At 35.6% G+C, this 13496-nt stretch overlaps 1 protein-coding gene across 4 annotated transcripts in view; it reads left to right on the top strand.

The window, feature by feature from the left end:
• CNOT6 (CCR4-NOT transcription complex subunit 6) overlaps positions 1–12160 on the top strand; it is an 81984-nt gene extending 69824 nt beyond the window's left edge. For all 4 annotated transcript variants that reach the window (XM_070460475.1, XM_020905638.2, XM_020905637.2 and 1 more), the window contains exons 7-12: positions 663–820; positions 1619–1773; positions 2491–2645; positions 3527–3757; positions 5517–5719; positions 7678–12160. In XM_070460475.1, coding sequence (XP_070316576.1) covers positions 663–820; positions 1619–1773; positions 2491–2645; positions 3527–3757; positions 5517–5719; positions 7678–7890 — 1115 coding nt within the window. In that variant the 3' untranslated portion in view covers positions 7891–12160. The remainder of the gene's footprint in view (positions 1–662; positions 821–1618; positions 1774–2490; positions 2646–3526; positions 3758–5516; positions 5720–7677) is intronic.
• Positions 12161–13496: the final 1336 nt, after the last annotated feature.

Here is a 13496-nt window from a genome sequence, read left to right as displayed (position 1 = left end):
TACCTACCCATGATGTCAGTGTGCTGCTTTTGAGAAACTGCTCTAAAGTATTGATCAAATTCAGTTATTATAAACACACCAAAATCTTTCTATATTGTAATTTTCCAAATTCTACTGTATTCCAGAAGTATTTGATACAAAATTATAGCAAAAACACCTACTTGAGAGAGAAGTCAAGCTAATGACCTCCAATCTTTTAAAATTGTATGAAAATAGTTTGGGCACTTCTGTCGTGTGTGCAATGGTGTTTTTCTTCCATGTGAATTAATAGTTGCTTTGTGGAAGAAAAGCAGAGATGGCTGTTAAGAAAAAACATGTTTTCTTAGATAAGTGTCAGATTACATTCTACATTAATAATTGATTAAGTGGTGGAGGGAGCACAGAAATGAGGAGCCTTGGACTTAGAAGCTGAAGGACTCAAGACCTTAGTCTGTCTCCTTTTGAACCTTCTGTCTGTACCTCTGTAGTGGGAAACACAATTATTTATATTTGTTCTTATATTTGTTCTTGATTTATTATCTGACTTATGCCATGTCTGGCATATGGTAGCTTTTCTGTGAATATATTATTGAATGAATAAAATCAAACTTAGTTTTAAGTGAAACAAAGTTAATTTTTTTTTCTGCCATGTGTGTGAATAAGTAAAGTTATCTTTCCTACAGCTTTGTTTTCTGTCATGTGCTATAACGTTCTTTGTGATAAATATGCGACCCGGCAGTTATATGGCTACTGTCCATCATGGGCACTAAATTGGGACTACAGGAAAAAGGCCATTATTCAAGAAATCTTGAGTTGCAATGCTGATATCATAAGTCTTCAGGTAAGTCATCAGAAAAATAGTTGTTTAAATTGCAGAAATGCACCTTGATCAAGCAAGGAATAGCTTGAAAATGCATTACATTAACACATTTGAAGTCCTGGCTTTAGCAGTTCTTAAAATACGGACTTTTCCTGTATTGAGTGAATTTTGGGAACATTCACTGCATCCTGTGCTTTTAGCATTGTGCTGCCAAATTAAGCAAATGGGTTAAGCTGGGTTTTTAGGTGTTTGCTATTACAACTAAATGTTTCACCTGCCCCTCCCTTGTGCCCCTCCACACTGTTTTTAATTGGGTGGCAGTGTTACTGAAACTGTGGCACTGTCAAGGTATGATTTTGCTTTACTACCAGTGGTAATTGAATAATTAGGGCCAAGTGGAAAGAACATTGAATCTGATACACAGTAACTGGGTTCTCAGTCCAACCCTCATAATAACTTACATGACCTTCAGCAAGTGGCTTTCTCCTTGTGGTCTGAAACTTGATCTGTGGATTTCCTTCTGCCGCTCTGAGTTTTGTTTACACCAGTTCTAAAGCATGAGGAAATACATATGCATGGGGCATATGGCTTTCCAGTCTTTACTCCTAAGCAGCGAAGAGGTGCTTTGTCAACTCGGACCTCTAAAATGACAAGTAGGGGTTGTGATTGGTTTCAGATAAATTACATTGAAAAGATGTAATTCTTCTTTCTTTAGGGCACTCCTTTGAATTTATTTTAAGGTCTCAAACTGTACATATAAAGATAATGCATAGGACTAGTTTTTGTCTTATGAAATAACTGCTATTTACAATTTTTCAGGAAGTTGAAACAGAACAGTATTACAGTTTTTTTCTGGTAGAACTGAGAGAACGTGGCTATAATGGATTCTTTAGTCCTAAGTCTAGAGCTAGGACAATGTCAGAACAAGAAAGAAAACATGTTGATGGCTGTGCAATATTCTTTAAAACAGAAAAGTAAGTCGTCTTCTTTCTTTCTTTTTTTTTTTCTTTGGTTCATGCCACATGGGGATCTTAGTTCCCTGACCAGTGATCGAATCTGTTCCCCTGCAGTGGAAGTCACAGTCCTAACTAGTGGACCACCAGAGAATTCCCCAGTCATCTTATTTCTTAAAAAAATATATTCTCTGTATTTGCAGAATGAGGGTCAAGGGAATGGAAATTAGTTGGCAGCTAAGAGAATGAGGCACCATATTATTTCTCAGGAAAACAATACTGTGATTTAGAGGGTTTTATTTTGATTCATCAGAAAAAATGTTTTTTGGAAGACATGTTGAAAGTTCTGCTGTTTTTTCAGGTGTCTTCTAGGGTTTCACTCCAGTTGTTAATTGAAACACTTTGTAATTGCATTCCCTCTGGAATTGTAGAGATTCTTAGCCCATACTTTGGAAGAAAATTATTTTAAAATTGTAAGATGGAATATTCCAACATGAAACCTAAGCAGAAAATGACTTCATTATCTTAAGTTGTAAAAGTTTTTCAAGATGTTATTTGTATCTGTGGCAGAATGAGAGCAACTGAAATAGACATGGGGAACTTGGTGCCAAGTGTGGAGGATTTTCTGTAATGTAATTTACATGTCATCATATCTGTTAAGGAAGTTGGGGGGAAATTGCATTTACCACAAAACGAATGTCTTGGTATTCCCAATTTTATATTTGTGTTTTGTTTTAGATTTACTTTGGTTCAGAAACACACTGTTGAATTTAATCAACTAGCAATGGCAAATTCAGAAGGGTCTGAAGCCATGCTGAACAGAGTCATGACGAAAGATAACATAGGCGTCGCTGTCCTGCTAGAACTTCGAAAGGAATTGATTGAAATATCATGTGAGTGACCTTTTCATGTCCTATAAAATTTGGCCTCCAAAATAGAATGGAAGTCAGAAAATATTTTATGTTAATACTCTTGTCTAATGCCTGAAGAAACTCAGAATTTAAATCTTTTCTAAAATCTCATAATCCATTTTTCTCTACCACAAAGCTCAAGAAGAGGAAGCATCACCTAGAAAAATATTTCAAATCTTAAAAGGCATAAAACAAGGTTTTTTCTGCTTGAGAATTTTTCACATAAAATGCTGAAGTAAATATTAGTTAAAATAACTGCTCAGAGAGAAGAACTCCGTACACTTAATACAATTTCTTGGCAACAGGGATATTTCTGTGTTGACTTTTCTTCCTGACCTGCTTTTAGTCATTATTTTAAGGGTCTTACGTCTTGGAGAAATGGACCACTATTTCAAACTAAACGTATATTTAGAGAGTGGTCATCGTGCTAAGAACTGAGACTTCTGTCACTTGAGGAGCAGTTGGAAATGGGGATATTTAATCCGAGGGATAGAAAAGATGAAAGATGGAACTTAGTGACTGTTTTAAATATTTTTTAAGAAAAAGGATGTCCGTTTCATTTTCTGATGCTCAGTTTAGGACATCTAGAAGATCAGAAGTTTTAAGGAGCTGAAACTATTTAAAAACCAAGCTGTCCCAGATAGAATGGGCTGTCTTTGTTCAGAGTGAATACCCTGTGCTGGAAGTCCTTATCCTAGAGGTCAGATGTCTGTTTCTCAGGTTTGTCACAGAGATCTGTCTTCAGATGGGAAAGTTTCAACCGATTTAGCATTCTTTTTTTATTCCCAGGACTCAGATATTACTTGCTTTCAGACCATGTGAGAATATATGGGCTTTGTTTCTTTTCTTTTTATCTAATATAGCTGGAAAGCCACATCTTGGAACAGAAAAGCAACTTATTCTCGTGGCTAATGCTCATATGCATTGGGACCCTGAATACTCTGATGTGAAGTTGGTTCAAACGATGATGTTCCTCTCAGAAGTGAAGAATATTATTGATAAAGCCTCGAGAAGTCTCCAGTCCAGTGTATTAGGAGAATTTGGAACTATTCCACTAGTGTTATGTGCAGATCTTAATTCTTTGCCGGACTCTGGTAAACAAAACAATGCTATCTTACATAGAACACTTGCTGACTTAAAATGTTTTTGTAATGTGTTGTTTCTGATAATTCCAAATTTAGTCAAAATGAAAATTCAGTTTATAGTGGCCGCTATCAGTCAGGTTAAAAAAATTTTTTGTGTGTGGAGTAGGGAGACCATTTTGAAAATGAAATGGTATTATTACCATTTCATTATAAAATGAAATGGTAAATGGTAATGGTATTATCCTCTGGTACCTCCAGAGGAAGGATGTTAATCATCTTCAGAAAACACATGGGGATATTTTATTGTCCCCATGTTATATGTATTGCAGACTCTGAAAAGGTTATTAAGACAGACTCTGGGAGTCCAGCATGTGGTAATATAATCCAGTTTATATTTGACCATATATCACACAATCTCAAATTTTGGTCGACTTGATTAGAAACATCGTGCACCTCAGGTGGAATTTGAGATTTTTTTATTTACACAGGTCAGACAGTGGTTTTAACAAAAAAGAATCAAGGATGTTGATTTTTAGTCACAGAGTGGAAGAAAGCTTTATTCTTAAACTTTTCCATAGATAGTACAGTGGTAACAACCATACTTTCTTGAATACTCAAGAGAACTTTTCCTTGAACTTACTTGCATGCATGAATGCATGCATTCACACACATATATACTTGGAGTAGTTAAATTCAGTAGCATATTGCTGCTATCACAATAGATGAAAGAATAGATAATGAAATTAAAATTTATGTTAAAATCTGTTTTCGGGAAAATAAAGGTGCCTAAGATCCATAATTCTTTAGTTCATCTCATCAAAGCCATCTGGGGATTACTGCAAAGTTCTTTATTTGCTTTTCATCCTCTTTAGCTACGAAGTATGTGAGGGGCAAAGAGAGGCTCTTGTCACATGATACAGATCTTAAGACTCATTTCTGTGTTGCATTGTAATAACAAAACACATGGGAAAATGTCTGGTTTTGCTAACTGATTAAATGAAAATTAAATAATTTCAGAGCCCACCTTATGCCTGTGTGTGTGCTCAGTCACTTCTGTCATATCCAACTCTGCGATCCCATGGACTGTATCCCTCCAGGCTCCTCTGTCCATGGGATTCTCCAGGCAAGAATACTGGAGTGGGTTGCCACACTCTCCAGGGCATCTTCCCAACCCAGGGGTTGAACTCGGGTCTCCTGCATTGCAGGTGGATTTTTTACCATTTGAGCAACCAGGGAAGCCCCACCTTATGCTTAGCACACTGGAAAAATAGTGTCCAGAGATGGTGAGATGGCTTTGTCATTCTTTCATAATTGGTCATTCACATATTCATAAGCACAATGAATCCTAATCTTGGTATTTCATACTAAATCTGAGCAGAAGCCTACATACTAAGATGTTGATTGTGGTGTTAATTTTTTTTTTAAAAAACAGGAATAACATGAATTTTTTTAAGAAATTGGGAGCTGGTTTAACAAATACTATATGTCAGCCCTGTTGTATTACACAGTTATTAAAAAAAAAAATTGAGATGATGTAAGTTCGTATGGTACAGTAAAGTGTAAAATATTGAGTAAAATATTCACTGTGATTAAAATCATGGAAAAATGTGTTTATACAAGTTTTGGCAAAAGTGGAAAATAGTGAAACATTTTAAAAAGTGAGAATATGTGTGATTTAAAAGTTTATATGGAATTATCTGTTTGGTTATGTATTGCACATTGTATATTATACTTAACAATGCAGAAAGTACATTTATATCCTTTATAGGTGTTGTAGAATATTTGAGCACTGGTGGAGTAGAAACAAATCATAAAGATTTTAAGGAACTGAGATACAATGAAAGTCTTACAAACTTCAGCTGTAATGGGAAAAATGGGACAACCAATGGAAGGATCACTCATGGCTTCAAGTTAAAGAGTGCCTATGAGAGTGGCCTGATGCCTTACACCAATTACACATTTGATTTTAAGGTGAGTTTTGAGATAAATAAACATTTAAAACTCCATTTTTTTTTTTTCAAGAGCATTTTATAATTTTGTGATGGCTTTAAATGTTAACACCTAGAATGGAATTAAGCCATCTCAAATTAGATGACAGCAGTATTCTTAGGTAGAATTCCATGTGATTAGAATTCCACCCCTACTTTATAGATATTATTAGAATCATTTCCAGGGTTAGAAATCAGATGAAATAATGATATTAAATCCTGAGTTACCTGTCATCTCTTTAAGGCTTTTTTTTTTTTAATGGGTTCATTACAAACAGCTGGATATGCAGGACCATTGTATTTAATTTGATATTAGTTTGATGTTCCATTTCTTCTATTTCAGTTTAACTGAAACTACTATTTGAGAACCAAAATGTAGTTTACTGTTAGCTGTTGTAAATTTTCTAATACACATATTGTTTTATATGCCGCCTTATACAATTAATGGATTACCATATGGAGGTTTTTCCTTAGTAATTCTCGTCATTTTAATTATCTGTGGTTGTTTAGGACTTGTGTTCAGCTGTCCTTTTTTGCCATCTTCTGCATTTTTGCTCTCTTAAATCCTAGCTTTCCATTTCTAACCTGCTGAAAAAATAATCATTCAGGTTAGATTGTGTATTAGAATAGTGTAAATACTTGTGTTAACTGTTGCTTAATTTTCGAGGGGAGGGTTATTTAGACTCCTTTGAGAAACTTGACTAAAAAAATTTTTATTTGGCTTTCGAGGATCTACAGAACTGTAGATAATGATTTAACACTGGGAAGAGATGAGTATGTATAGTTGAAGAGACTAGAATTGACTGGGCAAAACTAACATGTAAATGATGTTGGTAACCAAAGCGGTGGAAAACCATGACATATAGGAACTTAAATACCAAGGAAAGAAAGCCTTTCCAGGGAAAGAGGAGTGAATGTTAAGTTTCAGAAAGATTGGCTCCGAGTTGTCTGTAGAGATGGTCAGAGAAACTAGAATCCAATGAGTTGAAGAGTAACTGAGCAATGAGAGGAAAAACCAGCTACAGATTTTCATTTTAAGGAGGTTGATGGCAGAAGAGGGGAGGATGATAACCAAAAGGCAGGAGAGATTAGAGCTGTTTCCCTTCTGACTACTGTTACTGGTAGAAAGCTAGGAAGAATTTAGAACGTGCTAAAATACTTTTGGTCAAGAGCATGTAAAGGACAGACTGTTAAAGTTCCAGTTACTGGACAGAGGAGCAAACTAAGAGTATCCTAGCTGTGTGCCGGATGCTGAGTGCCTGAGTGCTGTTGAAGCTGTGGAGGGCAGAGGTGTGCTTGGGCCTTTGTGAAATCATGGTCTGGTGGGAAAGGTAGATCTCAGCCACACGAATGAGTGTATAGTTATACTTTAGGGTGTGCATTAGCAAGGGAAAAAATCAGGTGGTAGGAGCTTTAAGTGGATGAGGGTAGGATTCCAGAAGGCCTTGGGAAACTAATTAAATTTGGCACTTGAAAGTTAAGAAGGATTTAGCCAGGTGACAGGTAGAAGAAAGTGTTCCAGACATGTGCGGAGGCCCTGGAGGAGGATGGAGCTTATCGCCTTCAAGAAATGTACCTCAGTTCACACCCCCTCCCCTCCTTCCCCAAAAAGAGCCAGTGCGGCAGTGGGGTAGTGAGCAAGGAAAAGTGTCACAAATTAAGTTAGGAAGAAGCGGCAGAGGCCATGTCGTGAAGGGTTCTTTAGGTCTCGTTAAAGATTTTGAAACGATCTAGATAGGAGGAAGAGTGATTACCACCCCTAAGGTTTCTTCATCCTCAATTTGGGGATGCCATTTGGTCTTTGTAATAACTGCCTTTTTCTACAGGCTAGTAGTTTCTTTGTTTACCAAACATGACTGAGGTGTGTCTTGAAAGTTCTCAGCATTTCAGTGTCATTTTATGTGTCATTTTCTTATTTTCTTTTTGCCTTCTGTTTTTCAGGGTATAATTGACTACATCTTCTATTCTAAGCCTCAGCTGAACACTTTAGGCATCCTGGGGCCTCTGGACCACCACTGGCTAGTTGAGAACAATATCAGCGGCTGCCCACACCCGCTCATCCCCTCTGACCACTTCTCACTTTTTGCACAACTGGAGCTCTTACTGCCTTTCCTGCCCCAGGTTAATGGCATTCACCTTCCTGGCAGGAGGTAGTCAAGTACCTTCAGAGGATGACCTCAGTTTTACTCGTAAACTTGTAAAGATTCTGAATATAGGGGAGTGAGGTATGGCCACTAAGATTTGTTTTTTCTTAATGATGATTTGAGTTTTCAGTCTGATCATTTGATAAGGATATAGTATGAAAGCCAGGTGCTAGCAAACAAATTCTGAGCCCAGTATGCTTTATATACTGTTAGACAGGGATTGGTGTGTTTGCACCTATCTTTAATTTGTTGCAAATAATTTTCCTGTTTCTTCTATCCAATATAATATTTTCATGCCTTGAAATAGGAAACTGAACAGCATATTCTCTTTGCACAGAAATCTGTAGCACTACTTTTTTGAGGCCAGTAATAACATCCAGAGATCATTCTTTCATACTTTACTCCCTCCTTTTTCAGACTTGTTTGTAAAATATAGAATTTGAATTTAGCCTTTATGATTGTATATGATCCACAAAAGACCTGATTTATGAAATTTTGTACTAAAAAAATCAGATTTGGAAATGATTGTATTGTAATCTAAGGCTAAGTTTTTTTTACCTGTTTCATGTGTTATAAAGCTTGTAAAAGAAGTTGCAACAGACTTTCTCTGCTGATGATTTGCACTGTTAGGGTTTTGTTAGCCCTTTTGTACTACTTTGTTTTTAAATTGAGAACATTGCTCTTTAAATTTAACTCTGTTTAAAGTTTAGGACATTTGCTTGGACCAGAGACAACTTACCTATGAGTTCCTGGATTTTTACAAAAAACTATTTACCAGGAGAGATAATCTGAGTAGTGAATGATCTGAAGGCATTTATGGACTGAATGTGTAATGGTTGATGTATGTACATTCTGATCTTTTTAAATCCGTAACTTTTTTAAGTTAAAAAATTATGGCTGCTTAGGTACAGCTTCTTAACTTCTTTTGAGACACTTCTTGTCCTATCTCCACTGTGCCTGCCTGAATTTGTTCCCACCAAGCACTGCCTGTGCATGCAGAGAAAATCTGTGCATCCTCTTTTGTATTTTTTAAATACTGTTTAACATTTGTGAGAGTTTTATGAAAATCCTTTTGTATGAGCTGTGGGTTTTTTTCCATTGTGAAGCATTGAATATCACACTTTGGAACATGTTCATAGGGTGGGGGTCCCTGGGTCTTTGTTGACCAGACCCAAGCACTGCTTTTTGGCGTCATTGCACAGTGCTGTTCATCACCCAGAGTACTGCTATCATGTGGATTCTTTTTGTTTTCCATGTATTCCTTAGTTTCCATGTTTTTAAAAAATCATTCCCTTTTTTTAAAAAAGAAAAAAAGTAATTTTCCATTTATGAAGCAGTATAAAATAAATGAGATGTATTTTCAAAACAGGTCCCCAAGACAATACTTCAGATCATTTTTAAAGTGACCAAGTCATTTTAATATGTCAACCAAGATAAAAGATATTATACCTTGTATTTTGCCTGTAGTGCCATTAGTAGAATAGAGGTTAAAGCCAGCTTTAACTTTGCAAAGTTAACTCCTATATGTTCTGTTCTCCTTCATTCATTCTCTCAAAAAACAAATGAATTCAGAGGGAACTTGGTCTAACTGCTTTTGTTTCAGCTGCAGGCAGGGAAGCAAAAGGACACCATGTATCCAGTGAGCATTAAGAAGAGAAATTGTTGAATGTTAATAACAGGTTTTATACAGAGAATGAGTCATTTTGGATAATGACTTAAAATTTTATGAAAAATGTTCAGCACTTAAATGTGCTTATTCTAAGAGAAAATAAAATTACATACTGTTTAAGTAAAAGATTCTTTTTATTTTTTTCCTTTAAAAAGAAATTCTACAAAAGGTTTTGATCTTGAATATTTGTCTGGGACCTGGTTTTTCCTTTGAGGTTTGCTTTTCTTTTCTTTTTTTAAGATTTTGTTGTGATAGTTTTTATTTTTCGCTTTTTGTTTTAAGTTGTGCTGACACCAAACACATCTGGTTTATAATCAGTACGTGCAAAAGCTGGTGTTATTCATCAGAACCAATGCATAGCTTTCTTTAGGGTTTCTTTCTGGGTTTTTGTTTTTTTTTGTAAAGTGTGAATAAAAGGTGTGTTTACTCATTTTTCCTAAACACTGTGTTGGTAGTGTGCATCATGACAATTTCCAGCAAAGGCAAGCTGGAGCTGGTTGGACTGATGAGATGAAGGAAATTGCTTGAGCTTTATGGAAGAAGGGGAGAAGCACTTACTCTGTTTTTAATGGAGGATGTATTCTTTTCATAGATGCTGGAACTAGAGTGCACTTGTTAGATGCTAAAGGTTTGAGCTTTACACAAGATATTTTCATGTGTATTTGTTATTGTCTACAAAATATTTTAATTTGGAACCAGCCTACTGAGATATAATGGCTGGTTATGTCTTGAAGATATTTGTTCTTGCCTCTTCTAGGCATACTGCATTCTGTGGGTCAGTTTGAACAGCTTCTCCACCTTATTAGATAGTGATAAATTGAACCAGGAGTGTAGATTTACAATAACCTTCAAAAGAGAAAAAATATTTTCAGTCTACCAGGAATAAATGATCACACCAAAATAGACTGAAACTTTGGTTAAGCAAGGTTTGTGTTTTAAATATTTTCTGTGTCCTGGATAATTTCCAGTAATCCGTACTCTGTAAAATGGAGTTAAAAAAAAAAACAAGAAAAAAAAAAACTACTATGCTTTCACAGTATAGATTTTCTTCAAAAATTCTGTAACAAATACATTTAATGTGGTGTTGCCATAATGTAATTTCAGTGTTCTTACAGGATAAATCCATCTTATGAATATTTTGCAGAAAATTTGGGGTATATTTTCTTTTTAATGATCAGAAATTCAGAGGTGCTCAATTCCTTGTAAAATCTCTTGAAGTATAGTTTATGGTATTAGTGGCTGTTTATTTATGCTTTAAGAATTTAAATAATGTTCATCAAAATTAACTTATGGCATAAGTTGTAGAAATAAATTGTTTGATTGCAACTTAACAGTCCTAGAAGATAAGCAGGGAACAACTCCAAGAAATGTTTTCTATTTTACTTGATTTGGTGACAACCAGGAAAACTTGAGTTAGCACTTTGAAACCTAAGGACATGATTAAATTGGGTGGAATGCACTTCTTAAATGTTGAAATTAAAATTGCAAAGCTCTTCTAAGACGTCAGGTTTTCAATAATAAATTTAAATTTTAGTATTCCACTTTTTACTACTTAAACTTACAGAATTTCCATAGTAACTTTTAAGGTTTTGGGGTTATGCTATACAAGTACAAGAACCATCCTGGGCAAAACAACAATTTACAGCAGATTTGTTCTTTTAATGAAACAATAAGAATACCTAGTAGAGATGCTGCAGAGAATTCAAAGAACGTTTATAGCAAGTGTTTATCCCCCACTTTTAAACAGTGTTTTAAGATGTTCACTATGCTCTTTTTGGTTACATAAATTTTAGTAACCGTTCTATTGAAATAGTGTCTAAAATAGAGTATCTAGTCTTTATTCACAGTACATTATATTATGTAATGCACTGGACTAACTTTTGTTTACCATTCATGTAACAAAACCCAGCACGTTATCTGCACTAAACTCAAGGAATGTCCCATTTGCCTAGGCAGCTCTTTAATAAGGGTAATGGGAAACTGAATATGACCTATGGACTGGTGGTAACAAGGGCTTTTACTGTTCTTTTCAGTGGAACCTTCATTGTAACTAGCTAGTATTATATTTATATACAGGGTCTCTTTTCTTTACTGATGTATTTTCCTACTCATAGCCAACCAATAAATTCAATTATCTGTTTCAAATATTTTTAAAGTGTAATTTGTATAGCTGTAGTACTGAAGTTTGAGGAGACACATGTTAATCAGCAGACCACCTATGTAAAATTCTGAGTTGTCTGGAACAGAGTTGTAACTCTTTGAAAGGGAAGAGTGAACTGGGCCGTGATATGGGGAGATGGTGTCAAATTAAGGATCTCCTTATTGCTGTGTTATCCTGTGTAACACATCTTTGCCAAAGATTAATTTTATATTTAGGCAGCTGATGGTCCTTTTGCATTTAGGCTTTTTGTTGTTGTTACCATATACCTCATAGCATAAGAAATGGGCTCATGTGTCTTTCATCCTTTGGAATGAGCTTGACATATTTTGAATAAATGCTTTTAAATACAGTAGCAAGCATTGTATTGGTGGGGTTATACTAATTAAATGTTTTAATTGTTACATGTATATTTTGTTGTATATATAAACTTTTAAAATGTCTGATTTCTCATCTCTTCAGAGCATTACGTCTCTTTACTTTTTAGAAACTACTTCTTTAATAAATAAATGTAAATTTTTATGTAGATGCTGGGGGAAAAAAAATCCTTTAAAAATACAGCACAGTTTAGATAAAATGTTTGCTGAGATGTCCAGTTTTTAAAGCAGGCATTTTCTACATAATCCTTAATATATAATTTTACCTTTATAACAGAAGAGTTTTGCTAGATATGAAGAAAGATCTCTGGGATTATAAGGTGACTGAAGACCAGTCTCTACAGTTATTTTAGCAACATTAACATTTTAAATCAGATGAGTAGGGAGATGTCCATTTTCTCATTTTCTTTGAACTGCACTCTTCAAATAAATCTATTCAAAAGCTATTGATTTATTTTGGGCCTGTCATGAGAAATTTGTTCGCTATACCAACATGGCTGTAAGTGATCCCAAGAGCTCTTACTGCCAGATACTTTTCAGGCTTATCGGTAAAGTAAATTTAAGCTGTGGGGTCTGAAACTGCTTCATTAATTAATTAATTAATGGCTTTTGACTCTCATCCCTGTAGCCCTGGTGATTTTGGTATCTCCCCTTCATGGCAATCCTGCTAGTAACTTTTTTCCTCCAAGCTTTGTGTAATTCTTGAAAGTATGGTCCATGAAAGACATTGAAAAGGGACACTGGTGTGATCAAATTCAGGCAGAAGAAATCTGCAAAACCGTAGGACTTGCTTTCCTTTTAATATTCATAGTGATGAAGATGTGAGGGGTATGTGCTCACATTTGGAGCTTTATATGGGAAATAACTTTTCTCCCCTCTCCATTAACATGATGCTTCCTAGTGGTGACTTTGAACAGACCTGATGAGTGGGAGGACTGTGTGTACTTGGTCCCTTTTGATGAATCAGAGTTTTCATTAATCTACTTTTCCTACTATACTGATCAACATGACTACTACTATACTGATCAATGGGCTTCCCTGGTGAAGAATCTGCATTCAGCTCGAGAGACTCGGGTTCGATCCCTGAGTCAGGAAGATCCCCTGGAGAAGGGAATGGCAACCCACCCCAGTATTCTTGCCTGGAGAATTCCATGGACAGAAGAGCCTTGCGGGCTATAGTCCACGGGGTCTCTCAGAGTCAGACACGACTGAGCGACATACATACATACTGATCAATACTCATTTAGAATTTCTTCTTTTCAACCCCATGTTTAGATTCGAAATAGAGATTTATCAGACATGTCCTCTGACTTTAAGTTGTTCATGGGTCATTATAATCTGGTGTAATATGTGCTAAAGGTATACCAGGTATGAAGGGAGCAAGTCTCTACATGGTCTTCCAGACGTGACTG

Source organism: Odocoileus virginianus, chromosome 3 (genome assembly GCF_023699985.2).
Source record: "Odocoileus virginianus isolate 20LAN1187 ecotype Illinois chromosome 3, Ovbor_1.2, whole genome shotgun sequence".
Taxonomy (NCBI): domain Eukaryota; kingdom Metazoa; phylum Chordata; class Mammalia; order Artiodactyla; family Cervidae; genus Odocoileus; species Odocoileus virginianus.
This window is presented reverse-complemented; position numbering and strand designations above follow the sequence as displayed.